The sequence below is a fragment of the Cinclus cinclus genome, chromosome 2, assembly GCF_963662255.1.
Source record: "Cinclus cinclus chromosome 2, bCinCin1.1, whole genome shotgun sequence".
Lineage (NCBI taxonomy): Eukaryota > Metazoa > Chordata > Aves > Passeriformes > Cinclidae > Cinclus > Cinclus cinclus.
In genome coordinates this window covers 111,356,310-111,378,804 of record NC_085047.1, presented here as the reverse complement: position 1 = coordinate 111,378,804, position 22,495 = coordinate 111,356,310, and the positions used below count along the sequence as shown (strand labels likewise).

General features: G+C 40.3%; 1 protein-coding gene across 2 annotated transcripts; it reads left to right on the top strand.

Moving 5' to 3' along the window:
* Window positions 1-1,840: 1,840 nt before the first annotated feature.
* FUNDC1 (FUN14 domain containing 1) lies at window positions 1,841-13,872 on the top strand. 2 transcript variants are annotated; one of them, XM_062515194.1, is made up of 5 exons: window positions 1,841-1,873; window positions 3,548-3,704; window positions 5,512-5,587; window positions 11,585-11,713; window positions 13,245-13,872. In XM_062515194.1, exons 1-5 carry the CDS (start codon window positions 1,843-1,845, stop codon window positions 13,320-13,322), a joined length of 471 nt encoding a protein of 156 aa, XP_062371178.1. In that variant the 5' UTR covers window positions 1,841-1,842; the 3' UTR covers window positions 13,323-13,872. The 2 variants fall into 2 exon arrangements, with proteins under 2 accessions (XP_062371178.1, XP_062371177.1); XM_062515193.1 differs by lacking the exon at window positions 1,841-1,873 and adding an exon at window positions 3,111-3,168.
* The last annotated feature ends 8,623 nt before the right edge of the window (window positions 13,873-22,495 follow it).

Below are 22,495 nucleotides of genomic sequence, written 5' to 3'. Positions count from 1 at the left end.
TCCCTGTTCTGAAAGGAAACTAATATAATTTTTTTACAGACACGGGAAAAGTCATCTGAGAAGTGCTGCCATTTTAAACTGATCATAGTTAAAAATAGGGAAGTCAAATATTAAGATTTCGAGCAACAAAAGGTACAAAACCAGCCAGGCTCACACAGCCTGAGCAAAATTTTCTGGTCACCTCCCTTACCTTACTGGCACAGGACTGGGAAAAGTCAACACTTTGTTACTGATTGGAAAGTGAATACCAAACCCACCAATTTTACGCTTAAACAAGAAAACTCCCAAGAAGCACAGAGACAAATATGTGTTCCATACAGGAATGTATCTGTTGAAAATCTTAAAGAAAGCAATATATTCCTAGTTCTGTCTGGCATGCTGTCACCTGCTTATCACTATGGCAAATGCTTGTAATAAAAATCCTTTAATAAGCAAACAACCACTTTATACATTAACTTCTAGTTTTATATGCTAATTTCAGTTTCAGAGCGGATTAAAGAAGGACCTTCTTGTGGAATATTGTTCTCCCCTTTTTTGTATGTCTGTAAAGGCTGGTGTAATTAAGGGGTTTAATTAAAATCCTAAATGCTTTTTCCATAAAAATAGCTTTATGACATGGAGAAAAGTGGATTTTTTTTCCCATTAATTACCTGTCTTGTGTATTGGCAGTGTAAGAGTCCAAGTGAGAGGCTGTAAGCAGTTTTAAATAATTTGTTTTCAATTTTATTATTTAAAAATTATGTTCATTGATGCTTTCTTGATTCATATTGTGACAACACTCCTGAAGTTGCACTTACTGTGTCAGCCACCTTTATGTTATGGTTGCACACAATTAAAAAAAAGAGTAATAAAATACAATTATGTGTCTTTTAGCCCATTGAAACCCCACCAATGCGTTGAAGGAGGGAACACACCAGGGGTCAAATTTAATTTTTGCCAATGTTTCACAGCTCACGTTGGCTTTAACCTTTGTACTTGGAGGGGCCTTGTGTTTGTTTTTTTCTGGTTATTAATTTTTATGGGGCTCATGCCATGTAGCAGCTATCCAGCCATGCCTGCAGCCACTGCTCTGTTCCTCATGCACAGCTGGAGATACTGGGAAGGCTTTGAGGTTCTTACCCCCATCACTGGGGTCAATGAGCCCCTCACGGCACAGGCTTCAGTACTGTGTGCAGCTCTAGGCAGCACAATACAAGAGCGATATCGAACTATTGGAGAGAGACCAAAGGGAGGCAACGAGGATGGAGAAGGGCCTTGAGGGGAAGCCGTGTGAGGAGGGGCTGAGGGCACTTGGTCTGTTCAGCCTGGAGGAGACTGAGGGGAGAGCTCAGCGCAGCCACAACTTCCTCGTGAGGGGAACAGGAGGGACAGGCACTGATCTCTGCTCTGTGGGGACAGTGACAGGACCGAGGGAATGGCCTGGAGCTGTGTCAGGGGAGGTTTAGGTTGGGTATTAGGAAAAGGTTCTTCCCCCAGAGGGTGGCTGGGCATTCAACAGACTCCCCATGGCAGGGGTCACAGCACCAGCCTGAAAGAACTCAAGAAGCGTTTGGAAAACTCTTAGGCACATGGTGGGATTCCTGCGGTATCCTGCGCAGGGCAGGGATCTGCATTCGACGATCCTTGCGGGTCCCTTCCAGGCCGGGATATTCCGCGTTTCCCAAAGGCGGAGCCCGCGCCCCGTCCCCTCACGTCTCTCCTCAGGGACACACAGGGAACTGGGGGGGGGGGGGGGGGGGGGAAGCGGAAGGCGCATGCGCGGAGCGGCCGCGAGGGGGCGGCACCGTGGCGGGGCGGGGCGGGGCGCGAGCGGGGCCGCGCGCCGCCTCAGCACCGGCCAACATGGCGGCGCGGCGGCCCCGCTCCGCCTCAGGTCAGTGCTGGCCCCTTCCTGACGGCAGCGGGGAGGAGGCGGCGCGGCGGGCGTCCTTCCTCCTCTCGGGGGCGGTGGGCAGCCCTCTCCCGCTGCCCGCGCTGCGTCCCGGGGTCGGGGAGGGATGGCCCGGGCTCTGCGCCTCCCCAATCCGGTCGTGTACCCCCTGCACCGCGCGGCCCGGCGCACCGGCCCCGGCATCCCCAGCATCACCCGGGCTAAAGCTCCTTCCCGGGCCGCGACCACCGAAACCCCTTCTAGGCAGGCCCGCCGACAGAATGAGTGCTGGCCTAGCCCTCACGGAGCAGCCGGGGTGCCGGGGGGATGCGGGACGGGAGCCAGGAGCCTCCAGCCCCCATGGCCGCCGCATCTTTCACCGTTGGGGGCTCTCAGGGCATCGCTGTGGCCTCGTCGTGCGGCGCCTTTCGGCACTGGAACAGTTCGATGTGCTTGGCTTGGGGAATGTCCAGAACATCATTTGCCGCATGCAGGGATTATTTTTCATCAGTAGAAAACGCTCTGGTGGTGTTGTTTGCCACAAAATGTGTTATACTTGTGTTCACGCGTTTTGGTTTAAATAATAATAGTTTAAGGGCAGAATTAGCATAACTGTTCATGACAGTGTTTTAATAGTCTCCATCTAAAGAAGTTAAACAGATTGTCCTCGATACCTCAAAGAAAGAACATTCAGTAGCAGCTTTTTAGCATTATGGATCTTGCTATTTATTTTTTCGTACTTCAGAACACTTATGTGGTAATAAAGGGAAATAAGGCACATCTACATGTGTACTTATTGCATCTTTGAAGTTTTTACCCCTGCTAGTGCAAGTTAAAAAGCTGTCAAAATTCTAATAAAATGTTTTCATCTACAGTCTCGATAATAATTCTAGGTAATAATTTAACTGCTGCCCTTTTCTGGAATGTCCCACCTGTTTTGCTGAATTTAGATTTAACCTCAAATATATTTAAACAAAAGTGTACTTCAGTTCATGTGTGTACATCACAGAATGTGATACACTTTTAAAATATTTTTCATTACAAATCTAGACCCATCTCTTTCCTCTGATGTTCAGCTATACATGGTGTTGAGGATCTCCTAATTTGAAGTAATAGGATGCCTGTTTCAAAAGCATTGACAAAACTGTCCTGCAAACATGGAACTTAACTGAAGTCCCAGCATCATCTGTTTCATATGTTGTGGAAAAGGAACAGAAGTCACTTCCTGGCTTTGGGGCAAATGCTGATGTCTGGTCCTCTGAGGAGAGCACTGGGCCAGAAGTTCCTAATCTTTCCTAGTGTTGGTCTATCCCTTTGGTTTTTGTTCGTGTTAGTTTTTTTTCTTGTTTGTGTTGAATGAGGTAGCTGGTAATTTCATCTGATGCCTCTTGGTTCCTATACTTGAACAGGTAGGGTATTCTTGTTCACCTTTGTAGTGGCAGTCATGGATTTTATAGATTATACCACCTCTATAGCCTTCTACACCTTACCTTAATGATGGCATAGAGTCCCAAAATCTTTTGTTCTGAGAGCTGCTGGGCCATTGGTAGCTTGTACGCTACAATTTAAACTATTGCATTGCCCAGTGAATGCCCAAACTGGGTCTGGAGTTTTCACATAAATTTTTAATTTATAACTGAGAAAATAAATTTTTTAAAATTGCTTTTTCTTTTCCAGACCACGACAGTGATGATGATTCCTACGAAGTGCTGGATTTAACAGAATATGCTCGACGTCACCACTGGTGGAATCGCGTCTTTGGCCGGAATTCAGGACCAATTGTTGAAAAATACTCTGTAGCCACACAGATTGTGATGGGAGGTGTGACTGGCTGGTGAGGGAGCTTCCCTTTCCATAACTGACCTAGACCTTTTACTCTGTTAGAAGAAGATAAATATATCTTTAATGGGATTTCCTTTAGTGTTGATCAAGATTATTCATGTGTGAACTATTTTAGCTTGTTACTCTGACTCATCATAATGAAGTGTTTTTTAATATTGGTCAAACACCAATTATCCAAGGGAACTTGCTCTAGTTACTGTGGGAAGGATTTGGGAAAATGTCAGAGCTCCAAAATTACAATAAATAAATGGAAAATTACTGCATATAGCTTTTCTTTTGTATGGAAAAGCTTATTTCCTTACTAGTCTAGTTTTAGAAACTTAGTTATATTATGGCTGAGAGATATTTTTCAGGTAAAAGAAATGAAGGGGAAAAAAAGGATCGAAAAATACACTTTTAATGAAGAGCCCCATTTCATAGAGACCCATCCTTTCCTCTAAATTGAGCTGCAGCCATTTTGAGCAAATTTACAGTTTGCTCTGATGTTATCTAAAGGGAGATACCATAGCCTAATTATACTGGAATAATTCATGGTGAAAGCTAGACAGTAAAGATGAGAACTTAAATTGTAAAATGTAGTCACAGCCTGAGCAGCTGTTGTCAAGGTATTTGTTACTTCTCAGAAGTATTTGAATGGTATTTGTCTATTCCAGTGCACAAAAAACCTGTAAATTCATTGAAAAACACCATTATGGTAGTACAGTGACTTTTGAAGAGGGATTGTGCAAGAATTGGAAGATGAAATAGACTAAAAATGAAATAGTTGTACGCAGTACAGCTTTGTGGAGTGGGTTTGGCTTTCAGTCTGAATTTTGTATTTGCTTCTGTAGCCTTAAAATTATTTTTAAAAGTTACATGTGTACATGTAAACTCAGAAGTTTCTAGGGAATAGTTCATCTGGCATCCATAAAAACTGGCTTATGGAATGATCTGGAAAATTCACATTTCAGTGTCTGTAGATGCACATCTCTCTGGGTGCTTTCTGATGTTTATAAATAAGAATTCACTATTTATGCGCAGGGGGAAAAATTCCCCTCTGTGTGTGGGCCAGTGTTTAGACACACTGGAATTGCCCAGGGAAGCTGTGGAACCATCAGCCTTGGAAACTCTTGGCTGAGTCAGGGCACTTGGCAGCCTGATTGAGCTTTGAGATTGCAGAGGGCTCTGCAGCAGTTTTGGGAAGGTGACTGGCCCAGGTGACCTCCAGTGGCCCATTCCTTTCTTATCACTCCTCTGTAATATCAGTGTCTGTGCTGTTCTCCATTTTTGAGGGAGCATTTGGAGACTGAGAGCAAGGTAGTTTTCTGGTTGCCTTGATCCATTAAAAATATCCTGGCAGAGAGGCCTCACTGAGTTTAACTCTTGTGGTTGGGATGTGCTGCTTTTTACTGAGACCCTTCAGTTATGAGTTGTGTAGTTAATATAAATTATGGTATAATGCATTTACATCCCACTTGGGAACAGTTATAGTAGCACTGTTATATAATTATGTTGTGCTTTATTAAAATGCTGCATTTAATAGCAGTAAGATCTAGAGATCTCAAGCTTACTTTAAAGGAGCATCAGAGAGCCAGGAACAAGAAACCGTTAATCACATGGTCTTGTATTAGACACTGTTAATTTAATATTGCTTGCATTAAATAGCCTTGATTTTTAAATTTGTAACTATGAAATGATACATTTTCTTTTTTTAAATGAAATAATAGTAGTAGTTGCAGTCAGGAATTGTGTAGTGTGGCATTGTTCAGCAGAAAACTTCATTGGACTGGGTTTTTTTTGTTCTGTTTTGTTCCCCTAAGGTGTGCGGGATTTTTGTTCCAGAAAGTCGGAAAGCTTGCAGCAACTGCAGTAGGTGGTGGCTTTCTTCTGCTTCAAGTATGTAGCATTTCATGCTTTATGAGTTGGCAAATGTTATTTACTGAACAATAGGAAAAACACAGCTGTTGGGTAACATTTAATTAGGAAGGCTTCTTATCTACTTCATCTTTTTAGTCTTATCAGTCAAAACATTACATTTGAGGTGGAATATTGTGTACAAATGTACAAAAGAGACATTTCTAAAAATCATTGGTAAATCAGACTCTGCTCTGTCCTGTAAAATCATTTGTTGTAAGACAAGAGAACTTCTGTGCAAAAGCTGAGGTACTGTGCATCATTCAGTGTTGCCAGATGAGAGGAAGCCCTGTAAACGTATGGTTAGGGAGAATTTAAAATGTGTTTGTTTTACATTGGTTTGAGAATTTTATCAGAGCTTTAGACTGCTCTGACAGTTGCCTGCAAGGCTTCTTCTGGTCCCAGTATGAGCCATGTTTTTCTGTTTTCTCCCCTTGCCATGTTTTATCTATTGAACCTCTAAAGCCTGGGTGAATTTTGACAGCTTCATTGCATTCCTCTCTCTGCTATATTTGAGGTTCAGAAGTTTTTAATTATGTTATCTGGTATGATAATTTAAATTTTTCATCAGATACTGTGATTAGGGGAGGATATATTTCCAGAAAAACCTTTAAATTGGATGAAATTTTAGGTGAAGGAGAATTTCATGTAAGATGCCAGGATTTAACTGGCATTTTTCATGTCATAATACTTGTGAGCTTCTCATTTTTCCTCAAATTGTTCTAGGGGATAGAGATTGATGCCTATTTAGGCTCAATGATACACAGTTTCTTGAGAGGGGAGATTAAAGATCTATTTATTCTTTCCAGTATCACCCTAGAGGGTTTCTGAAAGGCATATCCTGCTTTTATTTCTTTTGATGGTAGTGGCTGGTGCAGTCAAGCACTGATCAGGAAGGGTGGGGTAGTAACTGCTGCTGTGTTATACATTGAAATATCGTTGTTGTGTGAAGTACACACACTTCATAATCGTGGTCCCTACTGGTTCAGGGGATAGTTTGTTTTTTTCCTCTTCCCATGTTTTGCATGCTATTGGTTTTAATTCTTTTAATGATAATTCTTTTATCAATGTGACTGAAGAGCTGCCAGAATGGAAGCACCCAAGGTGGAGGCAGTAGGTGCTGCAGGTGCCTTCTTCAGGGCTCCTGACTACAGGAAGCTGAAAAGTTAAAGCTGAGACCTGTAGGCAAAAGAGAATGGAAATTGAATAAAACACATCACTAGTGCAGGATTTTTGCTTGTTAAGCTGGGAAGTTTGAGGAGCTTTCCTGTACATGGAATGGATCTTCCACGTGGTTGAGTGTCTGATTTCTTGGTTGATCTCATTTACACTGAATCCAAAAAGGAATATTTTCCAAGAGGAAATAGGAGTTAAGTATTTTGATTGGATTGTCTCTATCTTAAGTAAGATCAGAGTCTCTTGAAAGGAAATGAAATAAATTCCTTGGTCTCTCTTTTAATTCAAAACATTTTGCATTTTAAGGCTGAGTCATAAATTCTATGGTGTAATTACATTTCTGTAGTCTTTAATTTTTCCATTTAAAGATCACACATCCTGATTCTATGAATATGTGTTCAGTGCTTCCCCTGAGTGGGCAGAAGAGTATTTTAGCACATTACTAGAAAGTTCCTTTTTATCTGTAAATTTCTCTGAAGTTGCAGATTTCATTTCAACTGCTGATTGCAATATTGACATTATAATTACATGCTAGAACAAGAATAATAACTACAGAAGGCAAGATTCTTGGCTAAAGCCCATTCAGTGAAACATTTCAGTCTTAAAATCAAAAAAACCTTTTTTTTTTCTTCAGTGGGTGATGACTTCATCTCAAGAAATGTAGTAGGAAACTGAAAACAATACATTTTTCAGTGTCAGTTTGTACAGGAAGCAAAAAAGATTTTTCATGTTTTTGTAGTTGATCTAGAACTTCAAACTTAATACAGATTATATGAAAAGTAATTGGAGAAAAAGAATGAAAATTATGTGAAATTTGCGTAGCTTTTCAAAATCATGATCTGTTATCACATTTTTGTGGTGAATGCTTCCACACCTTAATTTGATTAATTATTTGATTATTAAGTATGCTTTTTTTTTTGTGAAACAGATGTAGTTCTTCAAATATGCTGGTATAAGAGCAGTATCTAGGCACTATATTAAGGAAAATATAATTGCATTTCTCATAACAAGTAAGAGATTTTCCTTGTGGAACTTCTCATTTATACAGCACTGTTTGGTAAAATCCTGAAGAGTAAGGAAGTATGATTTCATGTACTCTTGGTTCTCCTGTAATGAATTGGTTAAAAACAATTGCTGTTAATGAGCACCTAACATCTCTTTATTTTTAAAATCCTATATCCTCAAGAGCAGTTTAATTGTTTTTTGCTCTGCAGTGAGCATACAAATTACAGGTTTTTCTATTTTGTGTTGCCTATTGTTTAATAATGAAATTGGATTTTTATTCAGTTATTTGTGCTTTCACTAATACATTTTTCCTCAGCCCATTAATGCACCATTGGTGAATTAAATTGAATTCTTCATTAAATTTTGTTCTAATTTAGGAAAGGTAAATATGTGAAAACAACACAAGAAACAAAAGCAGCTCCAAGATAACCTGGGCTTTATCTTGTACAGGGGTTTGTTGATGGTGCACTATGATGATCATGGAATCATGGCATGGGTTGGGGTGGAAGGGACCTTAAGGACCATGTAATGTCATCCCAGTGATGTTCCCAGGGAGGGACCAACCTGCTTCTGCTTGGGGCTGGGGGCTTCATGAGGAGTTGGATTCAGTTTTATGTTGAATATCCCACCTGACAGTTGATGTGTGCACACTTAGAGGGAATATTCAGTGGAACAGTCAAAGCAAGTTGGAGTTGGAAGTTGGCCTGATAAAGAAATGCCAAGTTTCTGGCAGGTTCTGGCATGAAGTGGGAGGGACAGAGCATCTGTGCCTCGGTAACCTGCAGTGGGGACAGCGGAGCTGTGCCTGCAGATGGTGGCTGAGGGTCCAACCTCTGCAGTTCAGCTCTTACACAAGGTGTTGTGGCATTTCTCAGTCAGTCCTTCCTTGTCAGTGTGTGCTGAGCTTAGAGACTTGTCAGATCTCCCAGAAACTGGGGGTTGTTCCCTTCCTGAGCAGCAGAAAATACCTCTAAGTGCCTCTGGGTTCTGTGCACTGCAGCTGAGCTCTCCTGTGCCCTCTGGCCTCGCTTGGGCTCTTTCACTGTGAGATTTTGCCTTAAGGAAATTAAACTCTCTGTCCCATCTTTCTGTACAGATTTTTTGCTCAGAAACATTTTTCTGCTTGTTATTTGTGATAATATTTCACAATAACAAAGTGTGTGTTAGTACTTTGATACTGCCTCTCCAGTATCACCCCCAAAATGAGCTCTGCCCTTGAGGATTCTCAGTTTTCCTTGATTAGTGTCGAGAAAGATAACACATTTTTGGTGTGTCTGCACTGATGCATTTGTTCAATTGCCTTTTTGAAAAAAAGTCTGTTATTTTTTTCAAGACTTTTGGAAGGTCTTGAACAAATGATGAGCTATGAGATACATAGATAATATTCCATTATCATATACAGAGAGATTCCTGTATAACCCAAAATCCATTCCCCACAGGTCTCTTTAATAATATATGCAATTAATATGTATAGAGCTATATGACACCTTAATATATCCAAGCATGGATATGATAATGGGATACTGTAATTTTACTTGGTTATCATAGGGCCTGAATTGAAAAATACTAGTAAATTTTGAGATTTTGCATTTATGTAAATTTACTATTATAAGCAAATAGTTTTTTTATGATATATTGGAGTGTCTAATGTTTTTTCAGCATTTGAGTTCAGGGGTATTTTTTCTGCACTTATATATTAAATTATGTAATTATTGGGGTTGCAGCCAAAGTACATATGACACAGACTCTGTCACTGCCAAATTACAGGGTTTTTTCTTCTCAGTTAAAAATTTTATATTCAAAACATTACTCTCTGTTGCCTATTTTATAAATATGCAAAAAGTAGAATTTGGAATCTCTTATTTCAGGGCTACAGAGTTCAGGGAGAAAAGATATCTGGTTTTGGTACAAGCGTAAGCTCTGAAGCAGTTACAAGCAGATCTTAATTAAAAACTCCTGCCTCATCTTTGTGCTGTCTGGATAACTGAGCTAATTAAAGTTGTCTTAATGAAATGTTTCTTCTAGGATCCATTTGCATATTACAAGCAAGCAGATGCATTAGCATTTCTTACATTGTGTTGGACTGAGAGATCAGTCACATTTAATTTTCAGTTGTATGAGTGAGAAGGCACCAGTTCAATGCTGGGGCCTTTTTGAAATTCTTGTGGTTATATTAGGTTCATAAAATAACAATTACCACAATGTTCAGCTATTTTTCTTTTCCTGGTATGTCATCCAGTGACTGGATGTGCAACCAGCACAGCTTTCAAACTGGTTTCCTTTTTTGATACTGTACAGACAGCTCTTAATGAGCTGTCCCTGCCTGGCACTAGTGCCCAAGTGGTCTTACAGTAGACAGGCAAAGTCAATTAATTTGTTATTAATTACATTCTGAGGCATGAAGTAAAAGAGAGTTTAAAATATAGAGTTTACAAAAGAGTTTAAAAAGTGAGTTCATTTTGCATTTGTTCAGTGAATTAGTTTTTTTAATTATGCAAAGATGGAAACTGAAGTTGACTTTCTTCGAGAGGTGATCTTCTAGAAGCTTTGTTTTGAATTCAGGAAAAATCTGTCTGACACTTGTTTCATTTTATTTTTCTTGGATTGTGAAGTCCTCAGTTTGTGGTGAAATAAGTTGCTTAGTTACTGTGGCAGTTGTAGAACCTAGATGGTCTAATTTCAGTTATTTGGTGTGGAAGATCCATGTGAAAGTCAGACTTCAGAGCCTGTAAGTAATGTGAAACTAAACCTAATAAATTGTGTATTTAGTCTACACCTAATAAATTGCATATTTAAATAGCAAAACTGTTCCACAACAGTTCAATATCTGTGATTTGTGTTTACCAGTTGGACAGTTTGCATGGAAGGCTGTTAGGTAAATTGGGTGAACTTCCCACCCACATATGACCTTAAGAAGTAGCTGAGAAATCTCACTCTTTACCAAGAATTTTTATATGACAATCATTTACATGTAAGTTTAGTGGTTTATATATATTTGTTTATATCTGTCTATATAGATATATCTATCTATAACCTAACAGTTAAAATAAGCAGTAATCCTTAATTTTGATTTTTTCTCTTTTTTTCCCCCCGAAATAAATGGTTGTTTAACTGTTCTCTAGAACATGCAGCAATCAAATATTAGTAATAGAAATAAGGCAAAGGTTTGGGATGATGGTTAGACTTGCTAAAAAACTTGGAAGTTTGTAAATTTGGAATTTGTAAATTGGTATGAACCGATCTCCTCAAACTTACTCATTTTTCTAATTTTACAGAACTTGTGCTGTTCTCACGCTGTGTTATTTTTCTGCTTAATGGTTTTGTTTTGTAAGAAGTGTGAGAATTCTCTTTTAATGAGTACTTTTTTTTTTTGTTGGACAGTTTAAATTGCGTAGGATAAAATAAAGAGTTTTCATTATTTCTAATGGTGCTTTGATTAGCCCTGGATGCTCTATCACAAATCAGAATTCTACAATTCTGAAAGAAGCTGAAACAAAAGAGTTTTTTCATTGTTGTCCTATCAATGCGTTTTCTTATAAGTAAAGTTTCAGTAAGTGCTGAAGGAAAAACATTGCAAAGCTTTTATAACTAAAAAGCAGAGAACTGGTAAAATGATCTAGAGTATACTGAACTTTGGTTGTTCTGATTTGAACTGCTTGCATTGAGGAAAGGTTTGAAGCAGAGAACCTACTGGAACAAAGTAAAAATAAGAAAAAACTATTTTATAGGCACCAAGACAATGTATTTTGACTTATGAAATGTGAATTGCAGCTGTACTAACTGCCTTTATTTCCCTAGATTGCCAGTCATAGTGGATATGTACAAGTTGACTGGAAGAGAGTTGAAAAAGATGTAAACAAAGCAAAAAAGCAGTTAAAAAAACGTGCAAATAAGGCAGCTCCTGAAATCAACACTCTAATTGAGGAGGTGAGTGTAAGGTGATAAACTCCTTTTTACCAGTCAGCTTTTCTTACCTTCCACTGCAGGTGATAATGAGTTGAAAAGGCAGATGCAAAACTGGAACGCGTAAAAAATAGTTTGGTTTAGTAATAGTGTATTTAAATAGTAATAATAATTTATGAAAAGTTAGCAGACTGTGCTGTCTTTTATTCATTCAGCTTTCTGGTTTGGCCGCTGTTAAAAATGACACACGAACTTGTTCTTGGCAGGTGACAAAGCCAATAAGGCCATGAGATGGTAAAAAGTTCAGGATGGTGTGGATAAAACATGGTAACTACAAAGACAAAACCCAAATCTTCATAGACTGCTGATAATAAAATTACTTGTCTTGACAAGAATGACATTTCTGCAGAAAAGCTGTAGCTGTTTTGTAACAGGAGTTGTGATTTTATCTCATTTTTATACATTTTGGAGAATATCTGTCTGCAGAATCTGCCACTTGTCTACTGTGTTGAGAAGAGGTAGCTGTGATGCTGATCAGTGTCACTGGGGCTATTTCACCCTGTTATTTGAAGACTTCCATTTAATCAATTTTGTGGTTGTTTGGGTTTTTTTAAAGCCTGTTCTTACATATTCTCACATTCCATACGTGCAATCTAAGTTTCATTCTGAGTAACTGAGAATCCTGATTTGGAATGTGCTGCAGACAGTGAAACAGCAGCCACACTGGTGTTCTGTAATTAATGAGTTTTGACATCTCAGGTTTAACATGTATGGAGTTGCATGTAGATTGATAAGAATTACCTTAAATTCTAATGTGAATATGAATTGAAAGTTCAGGACTTGCTTCTTCTGTACTTCAAATAGCTTAACCTCTCCTTCTCCATTGCCCTGTAGAAATGGGTGGGATAGGATGGGGTTTTTTGGTTTTCCTTTGTTTTTTTTACTGTCAGATTACGTGAATATCTTGTAACTGTGTGTTAGTTGCCAATCTGAAGTGTTTGAAGCAGGGGATTTATAAAATGGCACATTTGATAAAAGATGTTATACTCTGTGCTGCTACTTCATTAAATACTCCACACCCATGTCACCATACATAAGTGTTTTTTTCTAGGATTAAGTTGTTAGGAAACTGGCTCATAATGGAGTATATTTCTTTTCCAGTGATCTTCCAAAAAGCTGTATTTTTTTAAACAATTGTCATATGATTGCAATTAAAGTCATGGTGGTACTCATGCTTTTTTTTGACAAGGTAGTTTGTAAAACATCTGTCTTGTTTTAATCAAAACAAGAGTGGTATTGGCATGAAACTGTTACAACAGTTCCTCTGTATTTTGACTTTTAAAAGCTTCACTGTATTTTAAACAAATTGCTAAAGACAGCTGAGAGTCAGTTTGCACCACCTTGGTCCCACCTATTTTTATATGGTTTTAGACACATCACTTCCCCCTGCACCCTTTTCCACAAGTTTAGTGTCCTTGTTTCCAGGAAGTTGTGATAAGTATTAAATAATAAAGTCAGACACAATTAACTTTTTGAATATCATTTTTCTTTCCAGTCCACAGAATTTATCAAACAGAACATCGTGGTATCCAGTGGGTTTGTTGGAGGCTTTTTGTTGGGTCTGGCATCGTAAGGACCCGAACGTCTCTTCCTGATGGGATCCATGTTGGCCAAGATCAGAAGTGGTGACGCGCTGTCTGCAAGCAGTGTAGGTCACTGGGCCTGCCAGAGCAAGACAAGTGGACTAGCTAGACAACTTGGGAGCTTTTACATTTCAGGCTTTTGCCTCTTGAAGCTTGGCAAAACTAGGATTTGCTGAAAAACTGTGCAGTGTGCTCATTTTATAGCATTTCTGGGCAAAACTGGTTCATCCTCATCATGACCCTTTGTATCTCTGGCCTTTCAAGATCTAGCATTTTTTAAAATGTTATTCTTGGAATACAGCTATGTAACCATACTATAAGAATGAAAGCTCCATTTCTATGTTTTCAGTTAAATACTGTTTATTTAAAAAGTATTTTTCTTCATGCTGTAGTAGGTAGTATCAATGACTACATACTGTATATGATGTTGTAGTTTCAGCCTCATGGCTGTCCATCTTCTTTAAAAGTCACTGCAATAATCTGTAATACCTTTTTACAGAGTATTAAATAACAAAGAATCATGGGCTTATTAAAGGTGACAATTAACTTAGACTGGCCTTTGTGTACATAAAAAATAAGAAAGTCTCTCAATTATAACCTGCAGGGACCTGATGCCAGTGTTTGCCCAGACAGGTTTTTAAGGTGATTTTAGTGATTTGTTAGCAAGTTATTCTAAAGAAGCTGAGAATCCAAACAAACACTCAATGCATTTTTCTGCACTTCAAACTTGTGAACCTTTCAGAGATTTCTACACAAGGAAGAGTTTGCTCTGCCCTGATTTCTCTGGTTTTTACTGTAGCAGCAGATGAATGTGAACTGGAATCTCTCCCAACACGGTTCTCTTGGGTTCCTGTTCCTGTCTCTGAACAGCAGTAGTGGTTCAGTAGCATTAGATGAATGGATGGATGGGTGTGAGCTTGGAATGCACGGGACATGGGATATTACAAATATTTAGATTTGTGCATCCCTGGGCTCTGAAGGTTTGTATTACATGTTGACCTTATGTTTGTGGTGTGCTTGTGGCCAAGGTGAGTAAGGTATGAAGCATGTCCTGCATACCTCTGAGCTTTAAGGGTTGTCAAGCCTAGTTAAGACTTTGGAAAACAAATCTTAACACACACACACCCCCAGACCTGAAGTACATGAATGACCATGGATCCTAAATGTTTTAAAGTGAGTATCTGAAGTTATATAAGCACAGTTGCAGTTTATTGGAAATGGGAAGCCCAAGGAGGAATGTGTCTACTGGATTATCTGGGATTTAGAGTAAAACAAAGATGAAAGTGTTAAAATGTGAAAGCCTTTGCTGTGATGTTCAGCCCAAAGAATAATGGGAAGGTAACCAACCAGTCAGCTTTTTTCTGGTGGTGAAGCTCATGGGTTTTTGGCACATCCAAAGGGTACTGAGGCCAGCTGACATGAGTCATCCACCCTGACTGGAATGAGCTGGTATCCTGAAGGGGATTAAGTGACCACCTCAGTACCATGGACCTTAATGTGGAAATGTGCATTTTTAGTGTACTTTGTGAAAGGATTTCAAAGGAACATCCTTTGGTGAGCTTGTTAAAAAGGCTGCTCATGTGACCAAGGAATTTACTTCATTGTTAGAGTTAAAACCAAAAGTATTAGGGTGCAAGACTGATTTCTGCAGAGGAAAGTTGTTCTGCTATTCTGTTGCCACCATATGAGATTTTCAGTCAGTGGATCAAGAATTCATTGAAATACATTTGAGGCTTCTATAGGTTTTTTTGGTTTTTGGTTTGTTTTTTTTTTTTTTAATTTTTTTTTGTTTGTTTGTTTTTGTTAGGTTTTTTTTTGAGTTAGATTTTATTTTTTTAAGCCTTTTGAATAAGAGACATAATTTACATGTACAACTGCCTGGGGTACTAAAAAGGCAAGGAGAAATGGTGTTATTGAACAGGTGAACACTGGTGACTTGTACTGGGATTGGCTTCATGTCCTGGACTCTTGACTGGAAAAGGAGAATGGCTGCTGGCACAGCAGGAGTTGCTGATGCAGTTCCTTGGGCTGTTGAGGCAGAGGGGATGATGGCAGCAGCTCCAGGTACAGCTGGCAGGGTGAGGTGGTGATGGAATGGCAGCTGTGGTAAGGACCAAGTGCAGCTTTTCTTGCAAATACTGGGATTTTTGTATGTGCCAGCTCAGACCACTCACCTATCTGAGGGACTGCTCTGTAAAGGTACAGTCAAGAAAAGGGGTTGGGAACAGAATGGAATATTTGGTTTCTGGGGGTAAGGTCTTCTCTGGGACGATTTCAGAGTTACTGTTGCCCCTCTCTGACAAAAAATAATCCAGGCTAAGACAATTCAGAGGAGAAAGGCTGGTGACACCCTGGCACAGGTTGTCCAGAGAAGCTGTGGCTGCCCTGGATCCCTGAAAGTGTCCAAGGCCAGGTTGGACAGGGCTTGGAGCAGCCTGGGATAGTGGAAAGTTTCCCTGCTCATGGCAGGGCGGTTGGAGCTGGATGATCTTCAAGGTCTCTTCCAACCTAAATCATTCTATGATTCCATGATTTTAAAGAAAAAACATGGAATAAAAATATTTGAAGAGCATTTTTTTTTTTTGAGGAGGAGGAAAAAATCAGTTTTAGAAAGCTGATTAAGAAAGAAGATGTTAGAAATACTTAAATTGAAGAAAGGGTGACCCAGCATTTCTATGGTTTTTATTGTAAAGCTGAAGAACCTAAAAGGTGGAAAACATGGACCTGAAAGTGGGAAATGGTTTTCCATAATGCCCAGTGGGTCTGTGGAATTAATTTCTGCTGTGTGGTACTGAGACCAAGGAAGAACCCTTCATTCAGAGAAAGATGGGGCAACATTGCAAGAGTCAGTTATATCTAAAGGTGGGGGGAAAAAATCAACTTCAGGTTTGTCTGACCATAGTTAATATTGTTTGTTGCAGTTCATGATAAAATCCCAGCTGATCCTACCTTTTCCCTCTACAGGCTTGTGTAAATTTCTCCCCTCAAGTAGTTGTTAGCAGCTACTTTTCAAAGTTGAATGATAATATAATGATTGAGGAAGGCATAGCATATATCCCTCTAGTGAACAGCTTTTGAAAGCTTACTAGCTAGTGCATTTGGGGAAAGATTGCTAATAAATCATCTATTTGTCTTCTGTTATCTTAATGGGATAATCTATTTCCTGAAATTATTTCTTTCTAGTTAAAGAAGCATTGTGCAGTACATTTTAATTTAAAGTGATATGTCAGTGTGATCTTATTACTGAATTTTAAGAGGCCAGAATTTGGCTAAAACTTTGAAGGCTGTTTCTGCTTCAGCAGCCAGACTGAGAATTAAAATCTTGTAGTTGAAAGATAGAGCTGCCTGCCAGATTCAAATGCATTTGTCATGAGGGCTTAAGAAGGGGAGAGGCAAACAGTAAAATGTAGGAGTCAGGACTATAATTCAGTAATTCTGCCTGTGCAGACTCCATAAATTACAGTGAATTCAGTAATGTGAAAAAGCATCTGTAATACCTCCCCCTAACCTTTTGAAAATTGTTGGAAATCTCAAAGAATCGCTTTAAAAATCAAACTTTTATGGTATGCAGCTCCCTGGGGTCTATAGGTGATAATGGAAAAAGATAATGTTCACCCAAACTAGAACAACATGACATTTTGGAAGGGAAATTGGGCACTAAAAGAAAAGTTTTATTCACCCTAGGACTGGACATGGGCTGCGTGGGTGGTGGGGGAGAAAAAGAGTCAAATCTACCAGGAGAAGGAGGTGCCATCCTCCCTAGTTGGAATGGGTAGCAGGTCTGATGCAGTGTGGTGATGTCCCCATTCTGGGACATGTGGAAGAGCTGGCGTTTCTTATTTTGGGGCACTTTGGGAAGTGAGTCAGCTGACATTCATCAGGACTTGTAAGACTGGAAGCCAGTTTTAATTAAGATAATTGTGGAGTCAGTGTGCACAAAACATCTGGTGCTGATACAGCACAGCCTGCACCCTTGATGGTGTTTGGTCCCACATTCAAGCTTGGAGGCATCTAAATCTTGGAGTGCTGCGGGACGTGACACAGAGGTGTGATATGGGTTTTTGTGTTCACAGACTGGGCTGGACACAGCACAGCCAACTCCAGCACAACTGGTGCCAAGACTGGACTAGGAAATCTTGCTGGACCTAGGCTGACTCCAATTCATAGTTTGAGTAAACTAGTGCAGTGGTACAAATTTGCATAGTTCATGGATTCCACACTCAGAGGTTTTCTGCCTCCCTCACCTTCTCCCCTTTTCCCAGTTCCTTGGAGCAGTCTGTTCCTGCTTCCCTGCTGTAGTTTTGCCTGCCTTCTGTTTTTTTTTTTTCACAGCTCCCTGGAGCAGAGCACCACATCATACACAGAGCTGTGAAAAAGAGGAAATGCAGTGCTTCAGAATGAGGTGCAGTTGGGAATAAATCCCACAAGTCAGCTCAGCTGTGGGACTTCCTGACAACTAATGCCTCTGGCTTACCTCAGGGAAGCTGGAGGCCACATTCCATTACCTTTTCCTGGGAAACCTCTCCTGCTTCCTAGACCAGTGCCCCACCTTCCAATCCAGAAGGTATTTTGGCATGAGATAACCTTGGTCTCTGCTGCTGCCCCTTTCCAGGGCGTGGATGTATCTCAATGTTCATATGGAGCATGGACAGGAACTTGGGTCTGGTCACCTCAAAGTTTACCTGGAGTCATTTGTGAACAGTTGAATGAGCTGCTTGAGGTGGGAATGCTCCAACAGGAAGAAAGGAAAGCAGGTTGCACCCGGGATATTTTGCTGCCCATTTGGTAGGGTGCTTACCTGGGAACTGGAATATATTGTTATACATTCAGTCCTTGATAAAGCCTTTTTGGTTTCACTATCAAACCACACAAAATCAAGTCCTCATAGCACTAATCTGTAAAAAAAAATATTTCTGCACATGTGGACTGTATATTAAAAAACCCAAAAACTTAATAGAAGATGCTGATCCACAAAGATAATTGAGTATCAAGCTATATGATTCCCATTTAATATGGATAATTTGAACTTTTGTCACAACAAGAGGCTCTCAAACACTTGCCATACACACTCATGGGACCTGGAGAATTAGGACCAATATATATAGCATTATTTGTAGTTGAACATCTTATTTTCTTCAAGTATTAATGGTAAAGTAGAGGTTATTTTCTTATATTGTGTGCTTAACAGACACGAAATTCATACTGCAGCCAAATTACAGATTTTTATTTACAGATTTCAAATCCTCTCCAGTGAGGCAATCAAAATGCCTTGATAGCCTACATGTTGCTGAGACAGAAATCTAAGCCAAAATAAATCTGAATTAATCTGTAAATGTAAGAAAACCCTACAGATGTGTGAAAGAAATGTTTGAAAATCAAGAGTTGCCAAATATTTCAAAATCCATTTGGGCCAATAAAGAGGATGAAGGAAAATTAACAGCAATCAGGGAGTCTATATTCTTAATGCTCTTAGTGTATGATTGTTAAAAACATTTGAGAAAATGCCTTTCTACAATATTAATAATATTTTTTCTATTTATATGGAATATAAATGTATCATATGACATATGATATCTAGTTTTCAAACTTAAAAGCCGAATTGTATGCTGGCTTCTTTTGAAGATTTGTTTTGAGGCTACATGTGCAAGTACAGCCAAGCACGTGCTTCAGTGACTCAGGGTTTGCACCTGACAACAAAGGTAGAACAAACCAGGGAAAAGATGCACACGTTTTTCCTCTTTTTATGTTATTACAGTTATCTCTGATTTGGCTTTGAGACCCTACACAGAATCAGGAAACCAGGGAGTGCTCACTGTGGGGGATTTAAGGGTAAGGCACAAGAAGAGGAATTTGTCTGTCTGAACGTGGGTGTCAAATTGGGTGCCCTGTATGCTGCTTATCTCAATGTTCTGTGGCAAATCTGCCTTACTGGAAATCACAGACTCACAGAATGGTTTGGAGTGGAGGGGATCTTAAAGATCATCTTGTTCCAGCCTCCTGCCATGGGCAGGGACACCTTCCACCAAACCAGCTTGCTCAGAGCTCCATCCAACCTGGCTTTGAACACTTCCAGGGGTGGAACATCCGTAACTTCTCTGGGCAGCCTGTGCCAGGGCCTCACCACCCTCACAGGGAAGAATCCCCCTAACATCTGAACTAAACCTGCTCTCTGTCACTTTGAAGCCATTCCCTCTTGTCCTGCCACTCCATGCCCTTCCAGTCTCTCTCAAACTTTTCCATAGGCCTCTTTCAGGTACTAGGAGGCCACAATTAGGTCACCCCAAAGCCTTCTTTTTCTCAAGCTAAACAATCTCAATTTTTCCTCGGCCTTTTGCACCCCACAGGCAGAGGCTGCAGGAGTAGAAGCTCTGCTGAGGAAGGCCTGGGGGTTATGGTGGACCTTGAATTTGAAGGAACCCTGCAGTCACTGCACATGGCAGAAAACACAGGCTGAGGTGCCTTAGGAGGAAAGCAGTCAGCAATTATGGAACTTTGTTATCTGCATGTCTGTACTTGGCCCTAGGGGACCTCAACTGGAATACCAGGACTACTTTTGAGCCCTCCAGTTCAAGAGAGGTGTTGAGAAAGAGGAAAGGGTCCAGAGAAAAACACCTAAGCTGAGGAGTGGTCTAAAGCATCAGGGTGCCAGGGGAGCTGAGGTTGTTCAGCCTGGGGAAGAGAATGCTGAGGGGAACCTAAGGCAGCTACAGCCACCTGAAGGGGAGTCACAAAGGTGATGGAGCCAAACCCTTCCCAGCAAGGGGCAGCAGCCACAGGAGTTGTGGCTTGGGAAGGTCACACGGGACATTAGGGAAAGATCTTGCAGCAGGAGGGTGGTGCAGCAGTGGGACAGGTCACCTGGGGTGGCTGTAGGTGCTCCCTCCTCAGGAATTTACAGGATTTGGCTGAACAAACCTGACCTGACACAGCACTGGTTGCTGCCCAACCATCCTGCTGTGAGCAGCAAACTGCAGTGTTCCCCTTCTGTGAACATCAGGTGTTTTTATCCCACTCGGCCCCTCCATCCTTCTCCTGGGTTCAGCCTTGTGCTCCTTCATATCTGAACATGCAACAGAAATGCTTTCTGTGGCTGCTCTGTTCTTACTGTTCACACAGAGCAGGAAAAATAGATCTGGGGGGGGGGGGAGGGGGGTGTGGCATTGCAATTAATTCCAGTTTTTCACTTAAAAAAGAAAAAAAAGAAAATTTATTTAGCAGCATTGGAAAGGTTAGAGACCTGCCAGGTGGGTTTTTTTGTTGTTGTTGTTGTTTGTTTGTTTGTTTGTTTGATTGATTTGTTGGGGTTTTTTTGGTGGTGGTGGTGGGTTTTTTGATTTTTTTTGTGATATTAGATTTGCTTTTAGAAAATTAAGATCCTCTGGGAGCTGACATACAGGAATTTGTGTATGTGTGTGTGGTTTGCTTGGAGCTGTTGCAGCAAATTCTTAAATATGGAACAGCCGGAAAACACTCCTACACTAATTTAAAAATAGTAAACTGGGGCAAGGTAAGTATCAGAGAGCCTGATGTGAAAAAAAATACATTGATAGAAAATAAGGAATAGAATATGTGATGAAGATTGGCACTGTAAGTAAAAAAGGAAGAGGTGAAAAAAATAACACAGACTAGTGGAAGATGCAAAGTGATTAGGGAGCACCAAGAGACATGGGAATGGAAAGTTGGTGACAGATGAGGCTGAAAAGGCAAAGGGCCTAAAGGAATTCCTCGCCCCAGTAATCACAAAGGGAGCAGAAGGCAATATCCCAGGAACTGGGATTTGTTTTCCTCAGGGAAGGAAGGAAAATGTCAAAAGGTTTTACTCTCGCACTGGAGTGGATAATAAGGTAATTAGTACTATTAAAAAGTTTTCAGAGCACCCAGACTGGAGTAATAAATCACATCCTAGGATTGTAAAGGGAGTGGGAGATGCTGGAAAGCTTTTGTGGGACATTTGTGATAACTTACTAGAATAGGAATTACTGAGGACTGGTGAGTGTTTAATGAAGTTTGGGCATTTACAGATCTCTAAGCTTGACTGCACTTGACCTCAGGAGAAATGACACTGGTGAGTCATGGCTGTGTAGATTGTAAGTGGCAACATGAATATATTATCAAAAATACACAAATTTAACATACATGTCACAGGACAAGTATATGATACAAATTACTTGGAGTCCTCTGCACAAAAGATTTATGCAAATAATATCTATTAATAGGATTTCTCAATGCAGATCCTTTCTTGTCAATAGAAGAGCAATGGTATACTTATGATTTACTTTTGCAAAAGGTTTCTGATGTTTCTACAATTTCAAATGGTGTTTTTCCCTACATTAGGGGTATTAGAGAGGAAGTAACTGGTAACCTTTTGCAAAGCTCTGTAAATATGTGAACTATGAAGTTTCTCATCCACATGTTGAATAAAAAGGGAGAGGAATACAAATCCTTCATATGCTATACCTACACACACCTTCTTTTGGTCTCCACACCTTTGTATTGCTTGATGGATTTTAGAAAGAAACATGATTCCTTTACAATATGGTTTAACTGTTGCCAATTTAAAAAAAAATAATAATAAAAATTAAAATTAAAATAGCAGGCAAACTTCTCTGCTTGATATTGTGGGCTGGTTGAATCCTGTGTTGCGCAGAGGAGCAAGATCTTGTTATCCCCATCCATCCCAGGGATTGGAGCTGTGGTGGGGGTGACAGGGTATGGACTGACAGCCCAGGTTCATCCTACTCCCAGCCTGGAGCAGCCTGAGATGAAAAAGAGCTGAAGGAATGAGACCAGGCAGGGGAAGGTCACAAGCTGCAGAGGGTGTTTCATTTACCTTTTCCTACAGCTGCATTCAGTTCCTTCCTTGGGGAGCACTGCAAGGACCTCAGTTCAAGGGAAAAATAAGGAAATGGGATGGAAAAATCTGAACCTCTTGAGGGAAGCAGTCTCTGCAGAAAGCATTTGGATAAACCAGTCCCTCTCCAGCTGGCAGGAGGAGTCAGCTGCCAGAAGATGCCAACAAAAGGGTGGAAAAGATGCTTCCCAGAGTGCTTCCACAGTGCCCAGCACCAGCAGCACACCCCTGATGGGGCTGGCTGGAGGAAACCAGGACCTGTGGGAGCAACAGCCCATGTGGAATAATCACCACTGGGAAAATGAGAGGAGA

Excerpts from the sequence above, each read along its gene's own strand:
- FUNDC1 (XM_062515193.1), top strand. The coding sequence starts at position 3,111 with ATGCTGATGTCTGGTCCTCTGAGGAGAGCACTGGGCCAGAAGTTCCTA. Across the intron at positions 3,705-5,511 it reads ATGGGAGGTGTGACTGGCTG|GTGTGCGGGATTTTTGTTCC; the intron begins GTGAGGGAGCTT and ends TGTTCCCCTAAG. Across the intron at positions 11,714-13,244 it reads TCAACACTCTAATTGAGGAG|TCCACAGAATTTATCAAACA; the intron begins GTGAGTGTAAGG and ends TTTTCTTTCCAG.